Source organism: Myxine glutinosa, chromosome 10 (assembly GCF_964187855.1).
Source record: "Myxine glutinosa chromosome 10, kmMyxGlut1.1, whole genome shotgun sequence".
In the NCBI taxonomy this organism is placed as follows: domain Eukaryota; kingdom Metazoa; phylum Chordata; class Myxini; order Myxiniformes; family Myxinidae; genus Myxine; species Myxine glutinosa.
This window is the reverse complement of record NC_136270.1, coordinates 12,358,881-12,383,223: the sequence shown is the minus strand read 5'-3', so window position 1 is coordinate 12,383,223 and position 24,343 is coordinate 12,358,881. Positions and strand designations below refer to the sequence as shown.

The window sequence follows — 24,343 nt, the reverse complement described above, 5'->3', positions numbered from 1 at the left end:
AATCGGCACGTTGCTTCTCATTGGGTGCGTGCGGGGGGTTTACCAGGCTCCGCCCCTGACGAGGAGCTGACAGCCAGCCCCTTCGGGGTAACGCCGTGGAGCGCATGGTCATGGCGGGTAACCGAGCCGGTGTGAGGACGCACACTCCCCGCCCCTCTGTTGTTGTAGTCGTAGTTGTAGTTGTAATTGTTGTTGTAGTTGTTGTTATTGTTGTTGTTTGGGGAAGAAGATGGGAGGAGGTATGGGAAAGGTCCTAAACTCACTACTGATGCCATATAATCACATTCTGGTGCAACGAAGAGTCATAATTAATGGAAACGAGGCCTTAACTGACATAGATTAAGAATAACTATGAAGATGTCCGAAAGTTGTCTACGTGTGGTGCGGTGGACCTGGGCACGACATTTAATGGGGGAATAAGGGGAAGGTCGGCTCTACTGATTGTTGTTTACATGCAATGGGACTAGGGAATGGGGGATTGGGGAAAGTTGGGGAGTATTGGAGAAAATAGGGGAATATTTACAAGCGGATATGGAGGCCAAATTCCATATTCGCAACAATATGTACGTATGCAACCGATTGCTTAACCCCGCTTTTCGTTTCGCGAGCGCAGATTAATTCAAAGAGGTGAGGGAGACGGAGTGTCACAATAACGTGGAAAAAGTAGTCCTTGGGAATGGGGTCGTTTGGGGGTAGAAGAGATCATGAGTATGGATGGGGGATCACTCGAGACAGTGGTGAACAGTTGTCTTGAAATCCTGGAGGAAAGAATGGGACAGAACAGACTGGCGAAGGTGGTTCCACAGGTAACAGAAAAGAGGAACAAATGAGTGGAGGTGGGCAGTGGGCCTGGAAATTGGAAGTTTTACAAGATGGTTATTGGCAGACCATGTTCCCCCTGCAGAAACCTGGAAAGGACAGAGCCAAGAGAGGGCACAGGTGCAAGAACAAAGAGGTGGGAATATAGAAAACTTGAAGGGCACTAGAAAGAGCACATACCTCCACCAGGATGAACAGTTGACGCTTTGTATCCACTGATAGACCAGATCTGGATTCGGACCTGAACCAAAATGTAATCGGCTTGTTCTTGTCACCTAACCAACCTGTCCTAATTTCGTCCGGATCTGAACACAAATTTTATGCATGAAAGTGAGGAAAGGAGTTTGCCTCTACCTATAGGATAAGGTACAGAACCATGAAATAAGTGTCGACTCTAATTCCTCTATCTTGGTGGATGTCATCCTAAATGAAAACAGGTTCAACCCATCTCCACTACGGACATTATCAAATCATTGCACCACACACTAGAATACTGCAGTACAGGCCAAGATACTGTTGTTACACTATACGCCGCACTTTGTGAGAATCACGAGATGAGGTGAGTAGAAAAGGACCTCCTCAAATTTACTTGGTGGATGAGTATGGATAAAACAGGCAAATTAAACCCTGCGCTAAACTAGATAATCAGGATTGCTACCCGCGCACACGAAGCTAAAAGTGCGGTTAAGCAATTGGTCACTTTGTCTGCCTGTCCACAAATGTTATTTTATGATCGAGGAACAACTTAATTTCATGTCATATTTTGAATATGAATCGGAAAACGAACCTGTAGATTAGCAGTACTTTGTCTCTGAATTCGTCCTGGTCGTACATGTGCAGAGAGGAGCGACATAATATTTTAAAAATCTTGTCTGCCTGTCTAGCAGTCAAAAACAATTTGAAAATCATTCCAAACAGTAAACTTACGTTTAACGACGTTATAAATGACACAAACAACATGCGCGAAAAACGAATTTAACTTGTTAAATAAGTTGGTGTAAAAGACGCTGCATCAGCGGCGGTAAACTTCCGAAAAAAAATTCTTCAACATTTATTTTAATTATACAACTTGAACACTGTAGAACACAAATCCCCTTTTTACGCTTTCAAAGACCTTCCGTTTAACAGTACTTGGCCAAAATATTACGGCATTTTACGTCATAACAACCAATCAAATTTGCCGCTCACACTCCGCCCATGCCCTTGTTTCTCAAGACTGCGCTGGGGAAAGTGTTCTATGAACTCTAGTTGTATTTGGATTCTGAAGCCGTTTCTTGGGGGTCTAATGAAAGGTTAGAGCTTCCGCTCCGAGTGCGGGAGGCCGGTGGTTCGAATCCAATGGCTAAAAACAGAATGTGCTGCTTACTTGCTTGAAGCTCAGCATTTCAAGAGGATACGCACAGACGAACAACCACAGCACAGGCTTTGATGTGCCTAATGGCCTTCTGTGTTGCCTAACATCCAATACTATTCCACTTTCTTGTTGTTGTTGCCACATTTTGTTGTTGCTGTTGATAGATCTATCAAATTTGAAGTTTTTTTGATGTTGCTTTTGTTTACATTTTATAGTTCGTTCCTAGCCATGTTAAAGAGGTGTTGTCTCTCCAAGGTTGCTTACTGCGTCTTCTTGTTTGCAATATCTAATTGATTCAGGCTGCTGTTGTTCTTGGTGATTGAAGTTTCTTTTCAGGTATAAGCATACCTGCGTGCACAGGGATTTGGGTCAGGATCACCTTGCACTTACAGTTTCCCCTTTTTATTATGGTTTTGGATTAGATGGTCAGAGTGGAAGATTGGGATATTAAAGGAAAATGAAACTGCATCATGATTAAAGCATGATCGACATATGTACATTGCTGGTTCTCAAGCAATGGCTGAAGTACAAGCGAGTTGGTGCCAGAGTGGGATGGCTTTCAGCTAGCAAAGGCAAAAAAAATACTGAGTCAGTGAAAAGCCGTTTGAGTTCCGCTGGCGATACGCCAAGCTACAGGTATCTGCATTTATTGGTGTGCGCAAAGACACACCCACCTTGAGGAACATGGACAAGAGGACACCAGGAACAACACCACCAAAAAAAATCACCACAAATAGCAATTTCCTTCTGTGAACAAGCAGCCCGAGTTTAGCATCATCTCCACCACCACTAATTATTTACACCAATACATAAATCGTTTTCCTTTTCTTTAAATCAAGAACCATTTCCAGAACAGTTTGAGGCTTTTGGTACATGAGGACATACAGCCCTCGGCTTAAATCAGGTGGACGGAATTTTACATTTGGCATCTCTAAAAATCGGGTCTATACCCAGCTTATAAAACAATTCACATCGAGGGAGACTGTACACAATTAATAGCAAAAGTGCAAGATCAAATAAAAACAGCAAATTAAATAACCTACGTGTTATTGGCAAGAGGCTAACCCCCGCTCTTGCAGGGAAAATGGCCTTAAAATGCATGTTGTTGTTGTTGTTGTTATTGGCATATCTCAGTAGGAGGCCGATGGTCTGATTATTACCCACCTCAGTTTTATATTGCCTAATTCCTTCCCTGCTTCTTCCCTCTCGTTCCTGCCCCAGCCTGCCCACGTTCTTCCAGAATCCCACACACCTGGTCACACCCCTATTATTTAAGCTGAATGCTCACCTCCCTTCACCCATCTAGAACCGACTCCCTGTGTCCACTGTCTGGTGCCCCTACCTACAGTCCTCAAAGTGTGCTGCCCACAGTCACCCCATGCTTTCTCCAATACCCATCCCAGCTCTCTTATACTTTTTGACCATCCACCTATCATCGCCTACCTCACTCCCCCCATCCCTTTTCTTTGTGCCATTCATCCACTCATTTGTCTCTCTTTTACCCTTTGATCCTGGGTCAGGATGTGAACCTGTTACCTTCCATTGCTTAGCTGCTTTGTGAACTGAGATTTCTGCATGGAAAAAAACAAAACACGTGGTTTGTCATTGTCTACTCATGTACAAGTACACTGATGTATACCAACGCCTTGGTCCACGTGATATATTTACAAGCTCTTCCATGAGCCTCAAAACAATGAAGGGGGAAAAAAAGGAAGAAATAATTACAAAAACAACAACAATGCAGTGCTACAGGTCACAACAGAGATGAAGGTAACAGCTTCAGCAATTGCACATATGCCACTGTAAATGGATTGCATTACTCTTCCATGCACATGAATAAATGCAGTATGTACGACATGGGTAATAATATATTGAAATGCAAGACGTGGTCTTTTTGACCATCTTTTATCATCGTAAATATCTCGGAGGCCTGAGGTTCGAATCTATGTGGGCCTAGGGGTTGCAAGGACACCCATGGCATACAGGGAAGTGGTTCAGTAGACCAGCAACTAGGCCTACCTAGTACTGGTGACGATGGGCTGACGGGGATGGCTCAGCGATAGTATTGTTATGTCAGTGGGGTAGGGATTACCTTAGAACAGGTAGGATGTATAAATTAACATGCTACGGATGTCGGGTAAGAACCATCACCATGTAGGAAGTTTTGTTTAGCCGGTTGTCGCATAAGAGTGAATAATTGTGGCCATACGAGGACGGCCCTTGTGCTAGCTAGTTGTAGGGATTATGTTAATTTCCCTGTTCGTCAAACCTCAGTGATTTATTTCCTATGTCCCTTTTGGCACCGCACCACCGCACGTCGCACACATAGCCAAGACACGCAATTGCCCACATTTAAACTCACTAAATAACAATAAAAACCACCAGGAAGCCAGGACATCGAGTGCTGCCGCTAATTACACCACTGGGAAGCACACATCGAGGTCGAGCAGGCCAAAGACATGCCCCGAGGAGCCGTGATTGGCCAGGGCGGAGTAAGAAGGCACTCCCTGATTGGCAGAGAGAAGGGCAAGCAAGAAGCGGCGCACCGATTGGTGGAGAGCTGGACAATGTAGTGGTGGCTTGCGGGCATTGGTGGCGAGGCACAGATGACGTCATGAGACGGTCAATAAATGAACTCTCGGACCGCCATTTTCTCTCTTGCCTTTTGCCCTCGACGACATCTTGCTCCCTTGCTTCTTCTCCCTCGCGCTCTTGTGCCTGTTCACATTCTGGACCCCCCGAGCGATTGTGCTTGGGCGACGGGCTCCAGGAAGCGATCGGACCGACCGAGTTCAAAGACGCCATCGGGAGACGTGCAGATGCAGCAGGAAGAGCCGCGGCCCGAGAACTGCAGTTCTCCGCGTGGACGAGGGCGGCTTGCCGCTGGAACACCATGAGGCCGGGGTGAGTGAGACGCCCGGTGAGGCCTAGCAGTGCACGAGCGAAGTGGACTGAGGCCTACTTCCCGCCCTGGCAGGGAGCGCGTCCGGATTCCCACACAGGAACGGGGGCCTGAGACGGGTCTTGACGAGGTGCCGGGACAGCCGATTGAGCTAAGTGCACAATAACCCACACATATTTTATTTTCCAGTTTATTTTCATCCTTCGTCTGTGTGTAAGTCTGGTGTGGGGGACGTCCCGTTTAGGATTATTATAGTTAGCGCGCATTTTCTTGTTTTTTTCTGGTATTTTTCATTTAATAAACCCTTTCATTATTTTCTGTATATTTATAAATCCGTTTTGTTCGAGTTATTTTCTACAGGTTCGGGACCCACCGGCGGGACCACAGGTAAGCTCTTCAGCTTTCCCCCCTCCCCTTTCTTCCTCCGGCGCATATATATAAAGTCCGCATTTGATCGTCGCCTCGGAGTTAAAGCTTGCTTTAACCGTTCGTGATCCCTGTGGCGTTCACCTGGGGAATCACGCGACAGTATGCTTCTCTTTGAAATGTCTAGTTTGTGCGGTTCCTGTCCTAACTACAAACAGTCATCGCATAGTGCTACAAAACAAAGGCAGCATGTTGCGTCAATGAGCATGCCATTCTTCAACAACGATGACCTAAAGCCGGCTATCTGCACCACTAGGATTCCCTTGTGTGTGTTAAATATCTTCTTTTTTGTATACATGATTGAGGCTCATAGAAGATATAGAGCACAACAGAAGGGAACAAAAGAGAAAGGGAGAAACACCAACAGCAGAGTATAAGTGAGAGTGAGACCAAGGGGAGAGGGCGAGGACACAGGTGTGGTGAACAAGCTGAATGAAACAACAAGGAGGTGGAAGGGAAAGCAGGGATGAAACAGAAAAGGTACAAACCAACGGATAACGAAGAAACAATAAGAGGTGAGGGAAATCACAGTGTCTCGACCCTTTAAAAAAAAGAGTAGGATACTGCGCTGGAAGCTCAAAGCCGCTTCTCGTTATGGAGCTGTCTCCATGGTGACAATGTCAAGGGTTAATTGTTGAAGGATATTAGGAAATTAATGTCTTGGATATCTTAACCCATTATGTTCAATGTTTGGCTTTTCACTGAGCAAATTTAATAAACCAATACAAAGTACCAGCCTTATAAATAGGAGTAATTCTTAAATATTGGATTTCAAGGAGAACAAGGAAAAGGAGATGAGACAGCTTGGATTTTGGCCACCTGAGAACATCTTAGGCTTTAGGCTGTCCCTTGAGGGCAATGATTTCATCGTAATCTTGAAGTAGGTGGCGAAGACGGTCCAGGTTTGGATTGACATGCACCTCGAACCATTCCTCCACAGCATCAGGGAAGAACAATTCCAGCATTTTGCTTTGCAGGCTCTCCATGTGCTCCTCCCAATCCCGCAAAACCCTATCGTGCAGAAATAAATGAGAATGGTAAATCGAAAACACACAGACGAAGAAAAACCTCAATCACATCAATAACCAGAATTGCACTCTGTAGAGCGCATACTTCCCTCCACCAGGATGAATAGTTTACGTTTTGTATCCCACTTGTAGGCCGGATCTCTATCCGGACCTGAACCAAAATCAAATCGGCTTGTTCTTGTCACAACTCATTGATAAAGTTTTCTCGTAATCCGTCCACAACCATTTAAAATATCATGCTATATATCGTTTTTCGCCCCATCTCTCAAATATGAAGAATCGCTTAAATTTTTTTGGAAAAATTATCGTATCCGGATCCAGATCTTCACCAAAATCAAACCAATCTGTTCTCGTCACACAACCAAACTGCCCACCAAGTTTCATCTGAATCTGCATATAACTTTTGGAGATATTGTGTAATGTATTGTTTTGGCCCTATCACTGAATGGCGTCGAATCACTTTTTAAAATCTTGTATCCGGATCCGGATCTTCACCAAAATGTAATCAATTCGTCCTTGGCACACACCCAACCTGTGCACCAAATCTCGTCCGAATCCGTTTGTAACTTTTTGAGACATCCTGCTCACAGCCAGACAAATAGAGGTGAAAGCATAACCTCTGTCCACTTTCGGCAGTGGAGATCAAAATAATTTACAACAGTGCACCACAAGTGCTTGGAGAAAATATGAAATGGAATTTCACTCTCAGGACATAAAAGTGTCCTTATCTCCATAAGATTGCTACTTACCAAACTAGACACAAACACATTTGGGATGTGCAGCAAATGACAGCAGAGTGAGTAGCACATGTCTATTTCGAGGGGCAGCAAACAGACAGAACAACTGGGAGATGTCCAATAGATGGGTATATACTTTCCAACAAATTTTGATCACTCGTCCCACTCAAGTATACAATTCAGGGGCAAATTGGGAAAACCTTTTTCTTTCTTGGGAAAACCACATTTCCAAGCTGGCCTCCAAAGCTAGTCGCCGACTGGGCATCCTCCGTCGTGCGAAGTCTTTCCTTGGCACACCTGAGCTCCTCACCACATATAAGGCTTTCATCCGTAGCTCAATGGAATACTGTTCTCCCCTATGGGCCGGTGCTCCTGCCTCACACCTCGCTCGGCTTCACGCTGTTGAAACCAAAGCTTTCAGAATCATTGGAATCTCCCGCGACGAAGCTAACTCCGAGGGCCTTTCACTCACTCACCGCAGGCAGGTTGGTTGTCTTTCTGTCTTCTACCGACTCCTCTCCGGCCTTGCTCCCCCAGCTCTCTCTGTGCTTTGTCCGCCAAATATTCCTACAGGTCGCACAAGATCTGCCAGCAACCCTCTGATGGTTAAACTGCCGAAATCTAGGCTCTCTGCTCACCTTCACTCTTTCATTCCTCTTTTCTCCCACCTCTGGAACAAACTCCCACACTCCCTTAAATCCCACTCCTCCCTCCAGGTCTTTAAAACAGCTGTTCACCACCATCTCTTATCTTCCTCCATCCAAAACCTTGATCTTTTCTACCACCGCTAATTCACGCCAGATCCACTTTGTTTGAAATTCCAACTTCTTACCTGGAAGTCCTTGCAGTGTCCATATGTTTTATACCTCTCCCACCCCCCCCCCCCCCTTCCCATGCCCTCTCCCTCCCACAGATCTCTCGATGTCCCTGCTCTCAAATGTGTTTTGTTTCCTTCCCCCTCTATCCCCATCTTGTCTACCGCTCCCCATGTTATATGTTTTATGTGTTGGTTTGTCTTTCTGTGTGATTAATGTTAGCTCTTTCACGAGCCTCGATCTTGTATCCCGAAAAAAAGAAAAAAAAGAAAAAAAAAGGTTTTGGCCTAAAACCTATCTTTTTTGGTCTGTAACAAGCTGTGTCTAACGTTTTGCACCCTCCGACTCCACATTTATGACAATCCCCCCTTATTAAACTCCAGCCATCTTCATCCTCGTTGGACTGCTTGAGCTTGCTTGCCCTACCCCAAAGTGAGCAGGTGGCTCCAGTAAGAGGGAGTTGTGCCATACGAGACAGAGCTGATGGCTCCGCCTCACATGTGACAATAAAACAGGAAGTGTGTCGGCACTGCCTTTGTTGAGGCTGGAGAAAGGCAAGAGGGAAGACGGTGAATTCAAAGCTATGATCAAGCATGCGCAGGTAATGAAGCTATTGGAGTTTTTTTTTTTGTTTTTTGTTTTTTGTTTTTTTTTTTTTTTTTTTTTGTTTGTTTTTTTTTTTGTTGTTGTTGTTGTTGTTGTTGTTGTATACAAGATCGAGGCTCGTGAAAGAGCGAACATTAATCACACAGAAAGACAAACCGACACATAAAACATATAACATCGGGAGCGGTAGACAAGATGGGGAGAGAGGGGGAAGGACACAAACACAACATTTGAGAGCAGGGACCGAGAGACATGGAGACATCGAGAGATCTGAGAGAGGGCGAGGGCTTGGGGGGGGGGGGGGCATGGGAAGGGGGCGGTGGGAGAGGTATAAAACATATGGACACTGCCAGGACTTCCAGGAAAGAAGTTGGAATTTCAAACAAGGTGGATCTGGGGTGAATTAGCGGGGGTAGAAAAGATCAAGGTTTTGGATGGGGGAAGATAAGAGATGGTGGTGAACAGCTGTTTTAAAGACCTGGAGGGAGGAGTGGGATTGAAGGGAGTGAGGGAGTTTGTTCCAGAGGCGGGAGAAAAGAGGAATGAAAGAGTGAAGGTGAGCAGAGAGCCGAGATTTCGGCAGTTTAACCATCAGAGGGTTGCTGGCAGATCTTGTGCGACCTGTAGGAATATTTGGGGGACAGAGCACAGAGAGAGCTGGGGGTGCAAGGCCGGAGAGGAGTCGGTAGAAGACAGAAAGACCACCTACCTGCCTGCGGTGAGTGAGTGAGTGAAAGGCCCTCAGAGATAGCTTCATCGCGGGAGATTCCAATAATTCTGAAAGCTTTGGTTTCAACAGCGTGAAGCCGAGCTAGGTGTGAGGCAGGAGCACCGGCCCATAGGGGAGAACAGTATTCCATTGAGCTGCGGATGAAAGCCTTGTATGTGGTGAGGAGCTCAGGTGTGCCGAGGAAGGACTTCGCACGACGGAGGATGCCCAGTCGGCGACTGGCTTTGGAGGCCAGCTTGGAAATGTGGTTTTCCCAAGAAAGATCATGGCAGATAGTGAGACCCAAAATCTTGAGCGACAGAACTTCTTGGAGAGGATTGTTGAGAAAGTAGATGGGAGGGTTGTCCAGTCGATCTTTTCGGAGAGACATAGTAAGAGTGTGAGATTTGTCAGGATTGAAAGACATGTTCCACTTGTTTGACCAGTCTGTGATTTTGTCCAGGTCTTCAGAGAGTGAGGAGGCAGCAGACTGCCGATCTGAGGGAAGAGGAATGGAGCGGCAGAGAGTGGAGTCATCAGCAAAGAGATAGAGAGGATTTTCGAGAGAGTCAGAGAGATCATTGATGAAGACCAGAAAAAGCACGGGGCCCAGAACACTGCCTTGGGGAACTCCAGCCTGAACAGGAAGAGGAGATGAGAGAAACCCATTCAGGGCCACACGTTGACGACGACTAGAGAGGAAGTCCGCCAGCCATGCGTGGAGATTTCCATGGATACCAAAGGAGGAGAGTTTGGTGAGCAGAGCGGGGTGCCAGACCGTGTCGAAGGCACGTGATATGTCGAGGGAGACAGCTCTAATTTCCTGTTTGGCATTGAGGACCTCCATCCATTGTTGAGACAGCAGAAGCAGCATGTCCAGAGTAGAGTGACCTGGTCTGAAACCAAATTGATGATCAGAGATCAAGCCATTGGAGAAGAGGAAAGATTTCATATCCGAAGCAATGATGGATTCCATGACTTTGCTGATAATTGGGAGAAGGCTGATTGGTCTGTAGTTGCTAGGATCTGTTTTTGCACCTTTTTTGTGCAAAGCGGTGATGTTGGCTGATTTCCAAGCAGATGGCAGTTGACCTTGAGCAAAAGAGAGGGTGAAGAGAACAGAGAGAGGGTGAGATAGAGCGGCAGAGCAGGATTTTAGGACCCGTGGGCTGATGCCGTCGGGTCCAGTTGCAGAATCAGAGTCGAGGGTTGACAGAAACTTTTCCACCTTGTCAGGAGGAAAGGACACGGAGTCCAGGAGCAGCAGGGTACGACTGGGTATGGTGGGTACAGAGAGGGATGGGTTTGGGACACAAGATTTAGAGGCAAACACAGAGTTGAGGCATTCAGCTTTTTCACGTGCGGAGTCAGCTGTGTAGCCGTTTGAGGTAAGGGAGGGGATGGAGGGGGAACAAACACCAGAAATGGATTTGACCAGACGCCACCAGGATTTGGAAGAGGGAGACAGATAAGAGAGTTCGGTCTTGAGAACGGAGAGATATTGTTTCCTGGCTGTCCTGAGGGTGGACACACACTTGTTTCGGGCTTTGTGAAAGGAAATGAGATTTCCTTCCGTTGGATTTGCTTTCCAGGAGACGAAGGCAAGTTGTTTCTGGGCAACAGCCTCACCACAAGATTCCGTGTACCATGGACGGGCGGAAGGGTATGACAACTGAAGACGAGATGGGATAAATCTGTGCATGAGAGAGAGCAATTTACTTTGGAAGAATTCCCAGGATGAGTTGATGTCAGAGGTGGTAGAGATGGGAGACCAGTCCAGATGATTGATGGCTGCTTGAAGACCGTGCCAGTTGGCCTGAGTGAAATGCCAGACTCGTCGACGCTGAGCAGGCTCCCTGAGGATGGTCAGAGAGATGTCCACTTTAACAAGGACATGATCAGATGATCCGATCGGAGCAGAAGAAGAGCAGCAGACATTTTCAGGGAAGTTAGTCATAACCAAGTCCAGAAGAGAAGATGTTCCGTTGACTGAGATCCGGGTCGGGAAATTGACAGATTGTGTCAGTCCCAGTGAGTCGCAGAAGTCCTTTGCTGAAGAGCCATGGCTGGTGAGAGAGGTACCCACACCCAGCCAACTGGCATGGTGACAATTGAAATCACCACATATGAGGAAGAGAGAGTTGGGATGAGTAGATAGAAGTTGGTCCATATCATCAGACAGCGAGATGTAGATGGAGTCATCACTGTTTGGTGGACGGTACAACACACATATGAACAAGAGGTGGGAGCGAAGGGGAAGCCGTAGCCAGAGGTATTCCTGGGGGTGAGGTGGAGAGAGTGCAGTGCAGGGCGAGTGAGGAAGAGAGTTTTTGATAAAGATAGCAACCCCGCCTCCAGGACGAGGCTCAGGTCTATCATACCGGAGGAGGGAGTAGCCCGGGAGAGATACGATGGAATCAGAGACATCATAAAGGAGGAAAGTTTCTGTTAAGCAGATCACGTCTGGTTTGACAGAAGCAACCTGTATGGAGAGATCAGTTAAGTTTGAACGAAGGCCCCGGATGTTTGAGGTCCATACCGTTAATGAAGAGGAAGGGGGAGCATCAGATACAGAACAGGGGGGAGGAGGGGTAGGGTAAGATGTGGAAGAGGTGGAAGAGATAGGGAGAGCTGTTGAAGGTGAGTCAGAGATTTCAGAATAGCTCGGAGAAAGGGAAGGATGGGGCGGACAAAAGGTTTGATGGTGATTGGGTGAGCCACAATGAGGTGTTATTTGAGGAGGGGGAAGAGCGAGGCAGAAGGTTGGGGGAGATGGAGGTGAGAGTTTGAAGGGGGAAGAAGCGGGGAGGACGCTTTGAGGAGGGGGAGTGAGAGGGGGGAAATTGAGAAGCAATGTGGGTGGGGAGATTTGAAGGGGAGGGGTGAGGGGGGGAGTTTGGGAGGGAAGGGACAAGGGGAGGGATTTGAAAGGGATGGGATATGGGGGAGATTTGGAGGGGAGGGGTGAGGCAGGAGTCTAGGAGGGGAGGGGCAAGGGGGCGTCTTGGCGGGGAGGGGTGAGGGAGTAGTTTAGGAGGGAGGGGGCAAGGGGGGAGATTTGAAAGGGATGGGTGATGGGGAAGATTTGGAGGGGAGGGGTGATGGGGAAGATTTGGAGGGGAGGGGTTATGGGGAAGATTTGGAGGGGAGGGGTGAGATTGGATTTTTGAAAGTGTACGATTTATGGGAAACGAACATTTATTGCAAAATGAGTTTCTTGTGACCTTCGAGTTAAAAATACGTTTAAGGACGCTGGATGGAGGATGGAGTGCAGGAGAGTTTAGGGAATGTAGAAAAAAGGCACTATAGGAGATGGATATTTTTTTTGGGATGAATTGATTTGGTGAGCAAGTCGAAAGCAGCCTTTTAAAGAAGAAGAAGAAAAAGGTGTTATAAAATATGACGGAATACATAACTTGAGGGGAAAGTGTAAACATTGAAGGTTAATGAGTGAAAACTATCTGGGGAAATGGGGGAGAAACACGTGGTCGAAGAACGAACGAAAGAATAAGAATGAATAAACGAATGAGAACAGAGAAGGAAATTCTTTTTTTTTTTTTCTTTTTTTTTTTTGAGTTGAGATTTACACAAGGAAGTAGGCTATGGGTGAAAAGCCTGGGAATACAGAGAACGAAAGTTATTGGATCACAAACGACGGACCGCTGAGAGAAAAACAAAGCCTCAAGGTTGTACAGTGCACACTGTACAAGGCCTCAAGACACGACACGGCAAACAGACGATCAATTTATGAAAGATAAACACCGAGAAACAACCAAAGTTGCACACAATAACTTCACACACCGAAAGATAAATACAGTTTCGACAAAATATAATTGTGAACAGACTTAACTTCGAAAAACGTGGAGACCGTGTGGAGCTTCGAAAATCCCTCCCACCGTCTCCGAGATCTCCGAGATCTTGCAGTTTACCCAAGTTGTTGTTGGTGCAATGACGGTGGGCTTGCCGCCCACCGTGCAGTTGTTGGTGCAATGAGCAGTGCTGTACGTCATTGAGAGACCTAATCCAAGCCAGATGTTACATTTTAACAACACTATTGTAGCGGTTACCGGAAGCATGACACAATTACCGTGCACCGGCCGATGACGGGACCGGCGAGCGGTCACGTGTCCAGACTCGCCCGGGCGTGTCCAGGCTTGCCTTTCTCGGGCGAACACTTGCCTTGCATACCACGCACCGTCGAGAGGCGTGACTTACCTACTCTGCATACCACGCCCCGCCTGAGAGGCATGGCTTTTGTGTGTTCAGTTTGCGATATAAATTACCGCCCATTCGAGGGGCAGATTCAGTGTGCTTTTGAGTTCTTTGGTTTTGAGCTAAATAAATAGCTCGGTGAAACTTCGTTCCTGTGTCGTCCATTTTGTCTGGCTTTATCGTGCGAGCACAGCTCCCACAATTGGTGACCCCTTTCTAAGAACACGGCGATGGAGTCAGCTGCAGCTTTGAAGCTCCCGGGCTTCTGGGAGTCGCACGCGGCCGTTTGGTTTGCCCAAGCGAATTCTCAATTCGCCCTGCGAAAGATTACGAAGGACAAGACGCGCTACCACCATGTGGTCTCTGCGCTCACCGCCTCCTCCGCTGCCCGGGTCCTGAGCTTCCTCCAGCACCCGCCAAACGCCGACAAATACGGCGCGCTCAAAGGCCTACTCCTCGGTGCGTTTGGACTCACGGAGACCGAACGCGCACGACAGCTACTACACCTCCCGGAGCTGGGTGAGGCCCGTCCATCCGAAAGTATGGACCACATGCTTGCTCTTCTCGGTGACCACAGCCCGGACTTCCTCTTCCGCGAGCTATTCCTCCAGCGACTACCCGGGCAGGTACGGTTAGCTTTGGCTAATTCGCCCATCACGGACCCTTGCGCCCTGGCCAAGGAGGCCGATAACTTTTTTCTCGGCAAGGCGACACGTCGGAGCGGCCGCCTGGAACCTTGGGCCGACCGAGGCAACGCCCACGCCACGACCGGCGCCTCCACCACCGAGTCCGCGCCACTGACGGCTGCGGCCGCCGCGACGCCCCGTCGACCGAACCCGACGCGACCGCCGGAGCCTCCACCAGAGCGGACTATGTGCTATTACCACACCAGGTTCGGGCAGAAGGCCAGAACTTGCCGCCCACCATGCACTTTCGGCGGGTCGGGAAACGACCAGGCCGGCACTCGCTGCCTGCCATGAGCGTCGGCCATTCAGGCAGCCTTCTGTTTATCACAGACACAGAGTCCGGGCGGCGTTTTTTGTGTGACACAGGCGCTCAGCTGAGCGTGATACCCGCCTCGGTGGAGGACAAACAGGCCGCGCTATGCGGCCCCGCCTTGGTCGCCGCAAACGGCTCCTCCATCCGCACCTTCGGTTCGCGCAGCGTCGCATTCTGCTTCGGGGGCCAGCGCTTCAGGTGGGACTTCATCACGGCGAACGTGCCCATGGCCTTGCTGGGTGCAGATTTTCTTTGTGCGCATGGGCTTTTGGTTGACGTCAAACGGCGTCGGCTCATCAACGCAGAGACCTTCAGCTCGCTCGCTTGCTCATTGAGCGGCTCTGCTCCGACCAAGCTAGCCTGCGCGCTCCCGGCCGCGGACGATTTCACCCGCCTGCTCGCCGAATTTCCCGCCCTCACACAGCCGACGTTTTCGGCCGTCGTCGTCAAGCATGGCGTCGAACACCACATCCCGACCACAGGTCCACCGGTCTACGCCAGGGCTCGCCACCTTGACCCGGCCAAACTCGCCGTGGCGAAGGCGGAATTCGACGCGCTGGAGCGATTGGGCATTGTGCGGCGCTCGAATAGCGCGTGGGCCTCGCCCCTGCACATCGTGCCCAAACCGGGGTGGCGGATGGCGACCATGCGGTGATTACCGCCGCCTCAACGACGCCACCACCCCCGACCAGTACCCGATACCCGATACCACACATACAGGACTTTTCCGCCCGTTTGGCGGGGCAGGTGATCTTTTCCAAGGTCGACCTCATTCGGGGATACCAGCAGGTACCTGTCCGGCCGGCCGACGTTCCGAAGATGGCTGTAATTACACCTTTTGGCCTCTTCGAGTTCCTCCGAATGCCGTTCGGCCTTAAGAACGCGGCCCAGGCCTTCCAGCGGCTGATGGACAGTGTGCTGCGCGATCTCACCTTTCTGTTCGTCTACCTGGATGACATTCTCATCGCCAGCACTTCCCGGGCGGAGCACCTCATCCACCTGCGCATGCTTTTCGAGCGCCTCGGCCAGCACGGCCTCATCATCAACCCGGTGAAATGCCAGTTTGGCGTAACGGCCGTCGACTTCCTGGGGCACCGCATCACGAAGCGCGGGGCCATCCCGCTGCCTACCAAGGTGGAGGCAGTCACAAGTTTCCCGCGCTCCCGCTCCATCAAGGCCCTACAGGAATTTTTGGGGATGGTAAATTTCTACCACCGGTTCGTGCCTCGCGCCGCCCAACTCATGCGCCCCCTGTACGATGCCCTCCGGGGCAAGCCGGCCAAGCACGACGTTGCCTGGACCACAGAGATGGACGCGGCGTTCACGGGCGCTAAGCTGGCCCTCGCTAACGCGACCATGCTGGCGCACCCGGCGCTCGACGCACCCATCGCCCTCACCACGGACGCTTCCGACTACGCGGTGGGCGCCGTGCATGAACAGTGGGTGAACGGGGCTTGGCAACCGCTGGCCTTCTTCAGCCGGCAGCTTTGCCCTAACGAGCGCAAGTATAGCGCTTTCGACCGCAAGCTCCTCGGCCTTTACCTGGCTGTTCGCCATTTCCGCCATCTTTTGGAGGGCCGCCCGTTCACGGCGTTTGTGGACCACAAACCCCTGGTTTTCGCTATGGCCAAGGTTACGGAGCCGTGGTCGGCCCGCCAGCAGCGCCACCTCTCCGCCGTGTCCGAATTTACGACGGACATCCGGCACGTCGCGGGCAAGGACAACACTGTGGCCGATTGCCTCTCCCGGTCCGGGGCGAACGCCGTCCACCTGGGTGTGGACTTCGCCCGCATGGCGGCCGACCAGACCGCCGACCCCGCGGTGCAAGCCCTCCGGACAGCGGACACAGGCCTGCGATTGGCCGACGTCCCCTTCGAGGACACAGGCACAGTTCTGCTGTGCGACGTTTCCCTGGGCCAACCTCGCCCCATCGTGCCCACCGGATGGCAGCGGCACATTTTTGACGCCCTCCACGGCCTTTCCCACCCGGGCCGGAAAGCATCACAGAAGCTCGTGGCAGCAAAGTTCGTCTGGCACGGGCTCCGTAAGGAGGTCCGCGACTGGGCCAATGCCTGTGTCGCCTGCCAGCGCACGAAGGTCCACCGGCACACCCAGGCCCCGTTGGCACCATTCGACGTGCCCGCGCGGTGCTTCGACCACATCAATGTGGACCTGGTGGGACCCCTTCCCTCCTCGCGGGGCTTCACCCACCTCCTCACGATGGTGGACAGGACCACCAGGTGGCCGGAGGCCGTCTCGCTGGCATCAACAACATCCGCCGACGTGGCGCAGGCCTTCATTGGCACTTGGATTGCCCATTTCGGCGCGCCCTCGGACATCTCCTCCGACAGAGGCCCGCAATTCACCTCCGAGCTTTGGGGCGCGGTCGCCCAGGCCTTGGGGGTCAAGCTTCACCGTACCACGGCCTACCACCCCCAAGCCAACGGCTTGTGCGAGCGGTTCCACCGCTCGACGAAGGCCGCTTTCAAAGCCAGCCTCCAGGACGACGGTTGGGCCGACAGGCTCCCGTGGGTCCTATTGGGCCTCCGAACGGCCCCTAAAGAGGACCTCCAGGCTTCCACTGCCGAGCTGGTCTACGGCCAGCCACTGCGCGTGCCGGGCGAATTCATCCCTGACGCCACCGGCCCCTGGTCCGCGGCTCGCCAACGCTCGGACCTCCAGGAGGCCGCCAGGAGATTTGCCCCCATGCCCACGTCCCACCACGGCTGCCCCCAACCCCACATCCCCCCAGCACTTCGCACTGCGGAGTACGTTTTTATCCGTCACGACGCACACCGGGGACCGCTCCGGCCGCCGTACGATGGACCTTTCCGGGTCCTGAAGAGGGACGACAAGTCATTCATCGTCGACAAGCCGGACCGCATCTCCGTGGATCGCCTCAAGCCGGCCCATTTGGACCTCGACCAACCTCCACGGTTGGCCCTTCCTCCACGACAGGGCCGTCCCCCGTCAACCAAGCCCCCCGCCCGACCATCCACCGCCACGCCACCTACCACCCCCACACGAATCGCCAGGGGTCGTTTCGGCCGGGTCATCAGGACCCCCCCTCAAACTGACTCTCCCGGTGCAGGTTAATTCTGGGGGGGGGGGGGGGGGGCGCATGTAGCGGTTACCGGAAGCAAGACACAATTACCGTGCACCGGCCGATGACACAACTGGCGAGCGGTCACTTGTCCGGACTTGCCCGGGCGTGTCCAGACTTGCCTTTCTCGGGCGAACACTTGCCTTGCATACCACGCCCCGTCGAGAGGCGTGATTTACCTATTTTGCATACCACGCCCCGCCTGAGAGGCGTGGCTTTTGTGTGTTCAGTTTGCGATATAAATTGCTGCCCGTTCGATGGGCGGATTAAGTGTGCTTTTGAGTTCTTTGGTTTTGAGCTAAATAAATAGCTCGGTGAAACTTCGTTCCTGTGTCGTCCATTTTGTCTGGCTTTATCGTGCAAGCACAGCTCCCACACTATCTCCTTTCTCGGCGTCCATTTAAAAACCTATGCATGCTTAAACAGAGTGGATGTGGGGCAAGTGCACCATGTTGGTCCGAAGCTTTGCAGCAAGTGTTGGTGTGGCACATGGTCGTTAAAATAGTTAAGAGGTGAAATTTGGATATCCTGTATTTTTCAGCCTACAAGTCGAATTGGCTAATTTCGCTATTTTTATTTCCTTCATTCATAGATAAGTCGATTTGGAGTCCAAGACGACGCTAGATCAACTGCAGTAGTTAGCAAAACTGTCATTCAGAACAACAGTGGTGATAATTCCTCCCTGACACTCACAACGCATCGCAACCTACGGTACTTCCAGGGTCATCAATATAAATGACGTGTTTTGTGCATACTTGAATTTCTTTGCGGGACGACCTTTTGGATAAATTAGGAATGTAAATAGTTTTTCAACATGTTTGTTATCATATATATATATATATATATATTTTTTTTTCTCTATACTGAATCGAGGCTCGTGAAAGAGCTGACAACCGCGAGGGAAAGACAAAGACAGTACATGGGGACCGCGAGGGAAAGACAGTACATGGGGACCGCGAGGGAAAGACAGTACATGGGGACCGCGAGGGAAAGACAAAAACAGCACATGGGGACCGCGAGGGAAAGACAAAGACAGCACATAGGGACCGCGAGGGAAAGACAAAGACAGTACATGGGGACCGCGAGGGAAAGACAAAAACAGCACATGGGGACCGCGAGGGAAAGACAAAAACAGCACATGGGGACCGCGAGGGAAAGACAGTACATGGGGACCGCGAGGGAAAGACAAAAACAGCACATGGGGACCGCGAGGGAAAGACAAAGACAGTACATGGGGACCGCGAGGGAAAGACAGTACATGGGGACCGCGAGGGAAAGACAGTACATGGGGACCGCGAGGGAAAGACAAAAACAGCACATGGGGACCGTGAGGGAAAGACAAAGACAGTACATGGGGACCACGAGGGAAAGACAAAGACAGCACATGGGGACCGCGAGGGAAAGACAAAGACAGCACATAGGGACCGCGAGGGAAAGACAAAGACAGTACATGGGGACCGCGAGGGAAAGACAAAGACAGTACATGGGGACCGCGAGGGAAAGACAGTACATGGGGACCGCGAGGGAAAGACAAAAACAGCACATGGGGACCGCGAGGGAAAGACAAAGACAGTACATGGGGACCGCGAGGGAAAGACAGTACATGGGGACCGCGAGGGAAAGACAAAAACAGCACATGGGGACCGCGAGGGAAAGACAAAGACAGCACATAGGGACCGCGAGGGAAAGACAAAGACAGTACATGGGGACCGCGAGGGAAAGACAAAGACAGTACATGGGGACCGCGAGGGAAAGACAGTACATGGGGACCGCGAGGGAAAGACAAAAACAGCACATGGGGACCGCGAGGGAAAGACAAAGACAGTACATGGGGACCGCGAGGGAAAGACAGTACATGGGGACCGCGAGGGAAAGACAGTACATGGGGACCGTGAGGGAAAGACAAAAACAGCACATGGGGACCGCGAGGGAAAGACAAAGACAGTACATGGGGACCGCGAGGGAAAGACAGTACATGGGGACCGCGAGGGAAAGACAGTACATAGGGACCGCGAGGGAAAGACAAAAACAGCACATGGGGACCGCGAGGGAAAGACAAAGACAGTACATGGGGACCACGAGGGAAAGACAAAGACAGCACATGGGGACCGCGAGGGAAAGACAAAGACAGCACATAGGGACCGCGAGGGAAAGACAAAGACAGTACATGGGGACCGCGAGGGAAAGACAAAGACAGTACATGGGGACCGCGAGGGAAAGGCCGACGTCGTATCGTAATAGAGGTAGAGTATCTAAAACAAGATACAAAATCATCATCAGACCAGGCTCAAGGCATAATACATTTTGCAAGGCCCGAACACATTTCTCGCTGACAGAGCGCAGCCATATTCCTGCCATTTCCTCAGCGAACGTAATGTCTTCCAACTTAAAAGCTGCCACGTACGACTTGTGTGGCTTTACGAGACATTTTAGATGATGTAGTAAGGATGGATACATATGATTGGGATTGAAAGGGATGGATCAAACATAATTGGTGAGTGCATGTTCAAAATTGTTTGGATAATCTTGCATGCGCCAGTGGGAGCATTGACCTTGAATTGCTCATTCAACCGGCAAACGTTCTGGGAAATGATTTTTAGTGTTTTAAAATAATAATTATACAATTTATTTCGGAAAATATCACACTTAAGATTTTTTTTCATTTACACAAGTCAATGTCTTAAAGTCTTAAACCATAGATAAGTCGATTTGGAGTACAAGTCGAGGACCGGACTTCCAGAAAAAAAGATATCGACTTGTACGCTGAAAAATACGGTAATCCTTCAAGGGACGGCTTGCCAGCTCAAATAGTGGGAGAGAATCCACTCGGCGCTTTGACAGTCAATGGTTAAAAAAATTAAGTTTATGTCTGCACACGTGCTTAGCCTTGTTACAATGTTTGACGTTTTCCCCTTTTTCTTAGGTAAATAGGCCCCTCTCAAACGGATTAACAGCCAGTGGCCCCCAAGTAGAAACGGTTTATGGTATAGCCATGCATTCTTGGCCTTGCGGGCATTTCGGTATGCCCATGAGATTTGGCCTCAAGACCAAGTGCATGTGTATTTGTATTTGTTGGGCGAAGCAGAGGGATGTCGACGGAAGCAAAGTATGAGAAATAATTGGTTGCGATGTCCAAGGAGCTACGGTTGCTCAAAGTCCAGCGAAGGGCTGCTCAATGACCGGAGCCTGCTCAATGACCGGGGAGGTGATTGTGCAGCATTGAGAGAAAATTGGGTGGGAATGAGCATCACGAATAGCCTTTCCGACATTCTGTGCCAGTGTCAAAAGTGGATCCGTGCCCCCACATGCCTGCGACTGTTGTCGTCTTAGCGCATAGCATTTTGATAGTTTGAGTTCCTCCTCCTCCTCCTCCTCAACCTCTGCCTATGAAGCATTCAGACCACAACTGTAACCTACTGTTTCTGGAGCTTGGAAGAAGAATGGAAATCCGAAAAACAATCTCCTTTTTGTGTTGTCCATGTCTTTTGTGTTCTCTGTATTTACAAACCTCTGCTTATAGTTATCTTTTAGATTTGTAATCACAGGACATGAAGGATTATACGTAATACACAATGCTGAAGATAACAACTTATGCAATATACTGAAGTTAGCCAACACTTTGACTGTTAAAGCTGGAGGACCCTTTTCCCAAAGAACCTGATAAAATTTTGGTTCACTACTTTTAAACTTTTGTCAATATCATGAAAATTTCACTAAATCGTACTCCAAATTACCCAGACGCTAAAGATGGTTGTACAATGCTACAGAGACCAGTTACACAAGGAATGCAATCAAAATCCACACAAGTGCCACGACCATGCACAACTCGGTCACGCAATCTTGTGCAGGTTGTAAACGAGTTACGTGGTGTTACACAATTATTATGAACGTGACTATGGTACAAAATGTGAATATTTGAAAAAGCAACTTTCGTAAAAAATAAAAACATGGACAAAGGAAGTGGGGAAAGGGCAAGATGCAAGAGAGCAGAGTTTTCTATATGAGAAGATGTGTATGGGAGACCAGATATTGGAGCATGGATGATGCTTTAAGAAAGTAAGGGGGGGAGACACTTACTGCCTGGCTTTTGGCTCAAAATACTCCATGAACATAGGGTTTGCAAACTTGTGCTTGCGGTTGTACTTTGAGAACCAGGCCCGCACGTAACTGCAAAAACAAATGTCAGGATACTGCTTGGAAAAGCGTTTTCTTGCACATTACATTAACTACTGCATATTCTGCCCTCTGTCCATCCCCAGCTCCACCAGGTCAGGATGCATGCATTCTTCCAGTAAAATCCAACACCAATCTCATTTAATTCCTCCCACATAATAATTCTCCAAAAACCAACACTCTTTCTATCGTAATTTCTTTCTTTCTCCTATTTTCTTTCCTCTTCCGACATTTCGCTGCTTGATGCGTCTGCGCAACGCCCCACTCTCTTCTTCCACAGAACCCTAGCTCTAATGGCAAGGATTTTCCCACATCATGCTTAGCAAATGGAGACTACTTCCAGTGTACCTTCTGACACGACATAAATCAGTACAGTTAGCCACGGGACTACAACAACATTTCTTAACATCATGGATCTCACCGCACTACTTAATCAGATTAAAACTTGTGCAGTTGTTGCACATGGAACATACTGACAAAATGTGATGTGTAGCAAAGGTTTATAACCCACTCGCTGTCCAGTATTGCGGTGACGGAATCACGAAGACTGCCGTTTATGTAGAGCACTTCATTGTGGATCTCGCACCCAGGAAAAGATCCCTCACCCGCCCTAAAAAAAAAAAGATAAACCGCACTGCCATAAAACTCATGAACCATTGGTTGAGAGGATGTTGTAAGTGTATGCAGCCCTTCGCCCAGCATTCTACATGTACACACGCCTTCTTCAATAATATGAACAACAAACACAAGACATTTAAAATTAAAATAAAAACATTAATGACTTGAAATTTAGAAATGAATTTAAACATCCCAAATTATATGTTTGCCTTTATGATGTTTACCATAACGTTTTCACCGTGTTATTGGTTGTTGTCTCCATCACAGGCCTGTATGCTGTGCTTTTATGCAAGTTTCCCCCAGTTTCCACACAGAATGCAGACTTCCCAAATAAAAGAAGCAGAAGAAATGTGTAGTTTGATGCCATGCCACTACCTCCAGTGTGAAAGTCTCTTATTTTACTTGGTCATTACTTTGTTACTTGCGAAATCGAAGATTCGCCGGTTCAGGGTGTTCCAAAACGACCGGAACAACTTCGGTTGTTAATATATTTAGGACCACAAATTATATGATACACTTTGTTTTATATGATACAGAAACTCAAAGTTTTTTTTTCAAATCCGATTGTTTAATGTAAAAGAAAATGGCGACTCCACATGAGAGAGCTCAGTGCGTCGAATGGTTCATCGAGACGAGATCCGGCATGCAAGTTCAGCATAATTTCCGTACAAGGTATGGAAGGAATCTGCTATCGATCGTAGACTAGTATCAGAGAGTGGTAGAAGTGGTTTAAGGAGACTGGAAGTTGTCAGAAATAGAAAAGTACCAGTCGACCAAGTCCAAGTGCATGAATCATTTCAACAACGTCCAATAAAATCAATCCGACACACATCCAGAGTACTAGGACTACCAACCACCACTGTACACAGGATTTTGCATAAAAGACTGAAGCTTTGTGCCTATAAGGTGCAGATTCTGCAGGAACTCAAACCAAATGACGGACCCAAACGCAAGGATTTTGCCTTGGGAATGCTGTCACATAGAGGTTGATGAAGATTACCTGAAAAAGGTCATGCTCACAGACGAAGCTTGCTTTCATGTATCGGGGCAGGTCAACCGGCACAATGCGAGGATCTGGGGCTCTGAAAACCCCACGTGGTCATTGAACACATACGCGACAGTTCAAATGTCGATGTGTGGTGTGGCCTTCTCCACGACCACTTGGTGGGTCCGTTTTTCGTTGCGAAGGATACAGTGACCTCAACAATTTACATGAACATGTTAGAAGGATTCGCCTTCCCACAGATTGAAGACCTGAAACCCAATATAAATTTTCAACAGGATGGCACTCCCCCTCAATGGGACTTAGTCGTTCGAGCCATCCTGAATGAAAAAATTCCAGGTTGCTGGATTGACAAATACGGACCAGATGCCTGGCCCCCACGATCCACATGGTCTGGGGTGAATGAGGATCGCCAGACATATGATCACCAGATCACCGTTGATTTTTTTCTGTAGGGGTTTCTCAAAGAAGTTGTCTACAACGCCCAGGTGGCAAACCTGCAGGATTTGGTGGACGCAAACATGCCGAGCCGAACATAACAATAACTCGTGTACCGCATTGATTTCCTGCATGCAACAAACGGAGCTCACATTGAAGTGTATTGATGGTGTGCACAAAACCTTGAGTTTCTGTATCATATAAACCAAAGGGCATCATTGTATCATTTGTGGTTCTAAATAAATTAACCAAAGTTGTCCAGGTCTTTTTGGAACACCTGTATGTTGTTGGTCTGGTCTATTTTGTCTGTCTGTATATCAATTGCCTACAGATCATATTTTTACTCCGATTTTCACGAAACGTAACCACCTGGTAGAGGTAGTCACAAGCAAGAAGGCTAT

At 49.2% G+C, this 24,343-nt stretch overlaps 1 protein-coding gene across 13 annotated transcripts in view; it reads right to left on the bottom strand.

Annotated features, from left to right (window-relative positions):
• Window positions 1–2,776: 2,776 nt before the first annotated feature.
• The window catches only part of HEXD (hexosaminidase D), a 111,331-nt gene continuing 89,764 nt past the window's right edge, over window positions 2,777–24,343 (bottom strand). For all 13 annotated transcript variants that reach the window (XM_078785330.1, XM_078785332.1, XM_078785337.1 and 10 more), the window contains 3 exons: window positions 22,395–22,493; window positions 21,788–21,877; window positions 2,777–6,512 (listed from right to left, as the gene is read on the bottom strand). In XM_078785330.1, coding sequence (XP_078641456.1) covers window positions 6,332–6,512; window positions 21,788–21,877; window positions 22,395–22,493 — 370 coding nt within the window. In that variant the 3' untranslated portion in view covers window positions 2,777–6,331. The remainder of the gene's footprint in view (window positions 6,513–21,787; window positions 21,878–22,394; window positions 22,494–24,343) is intronic.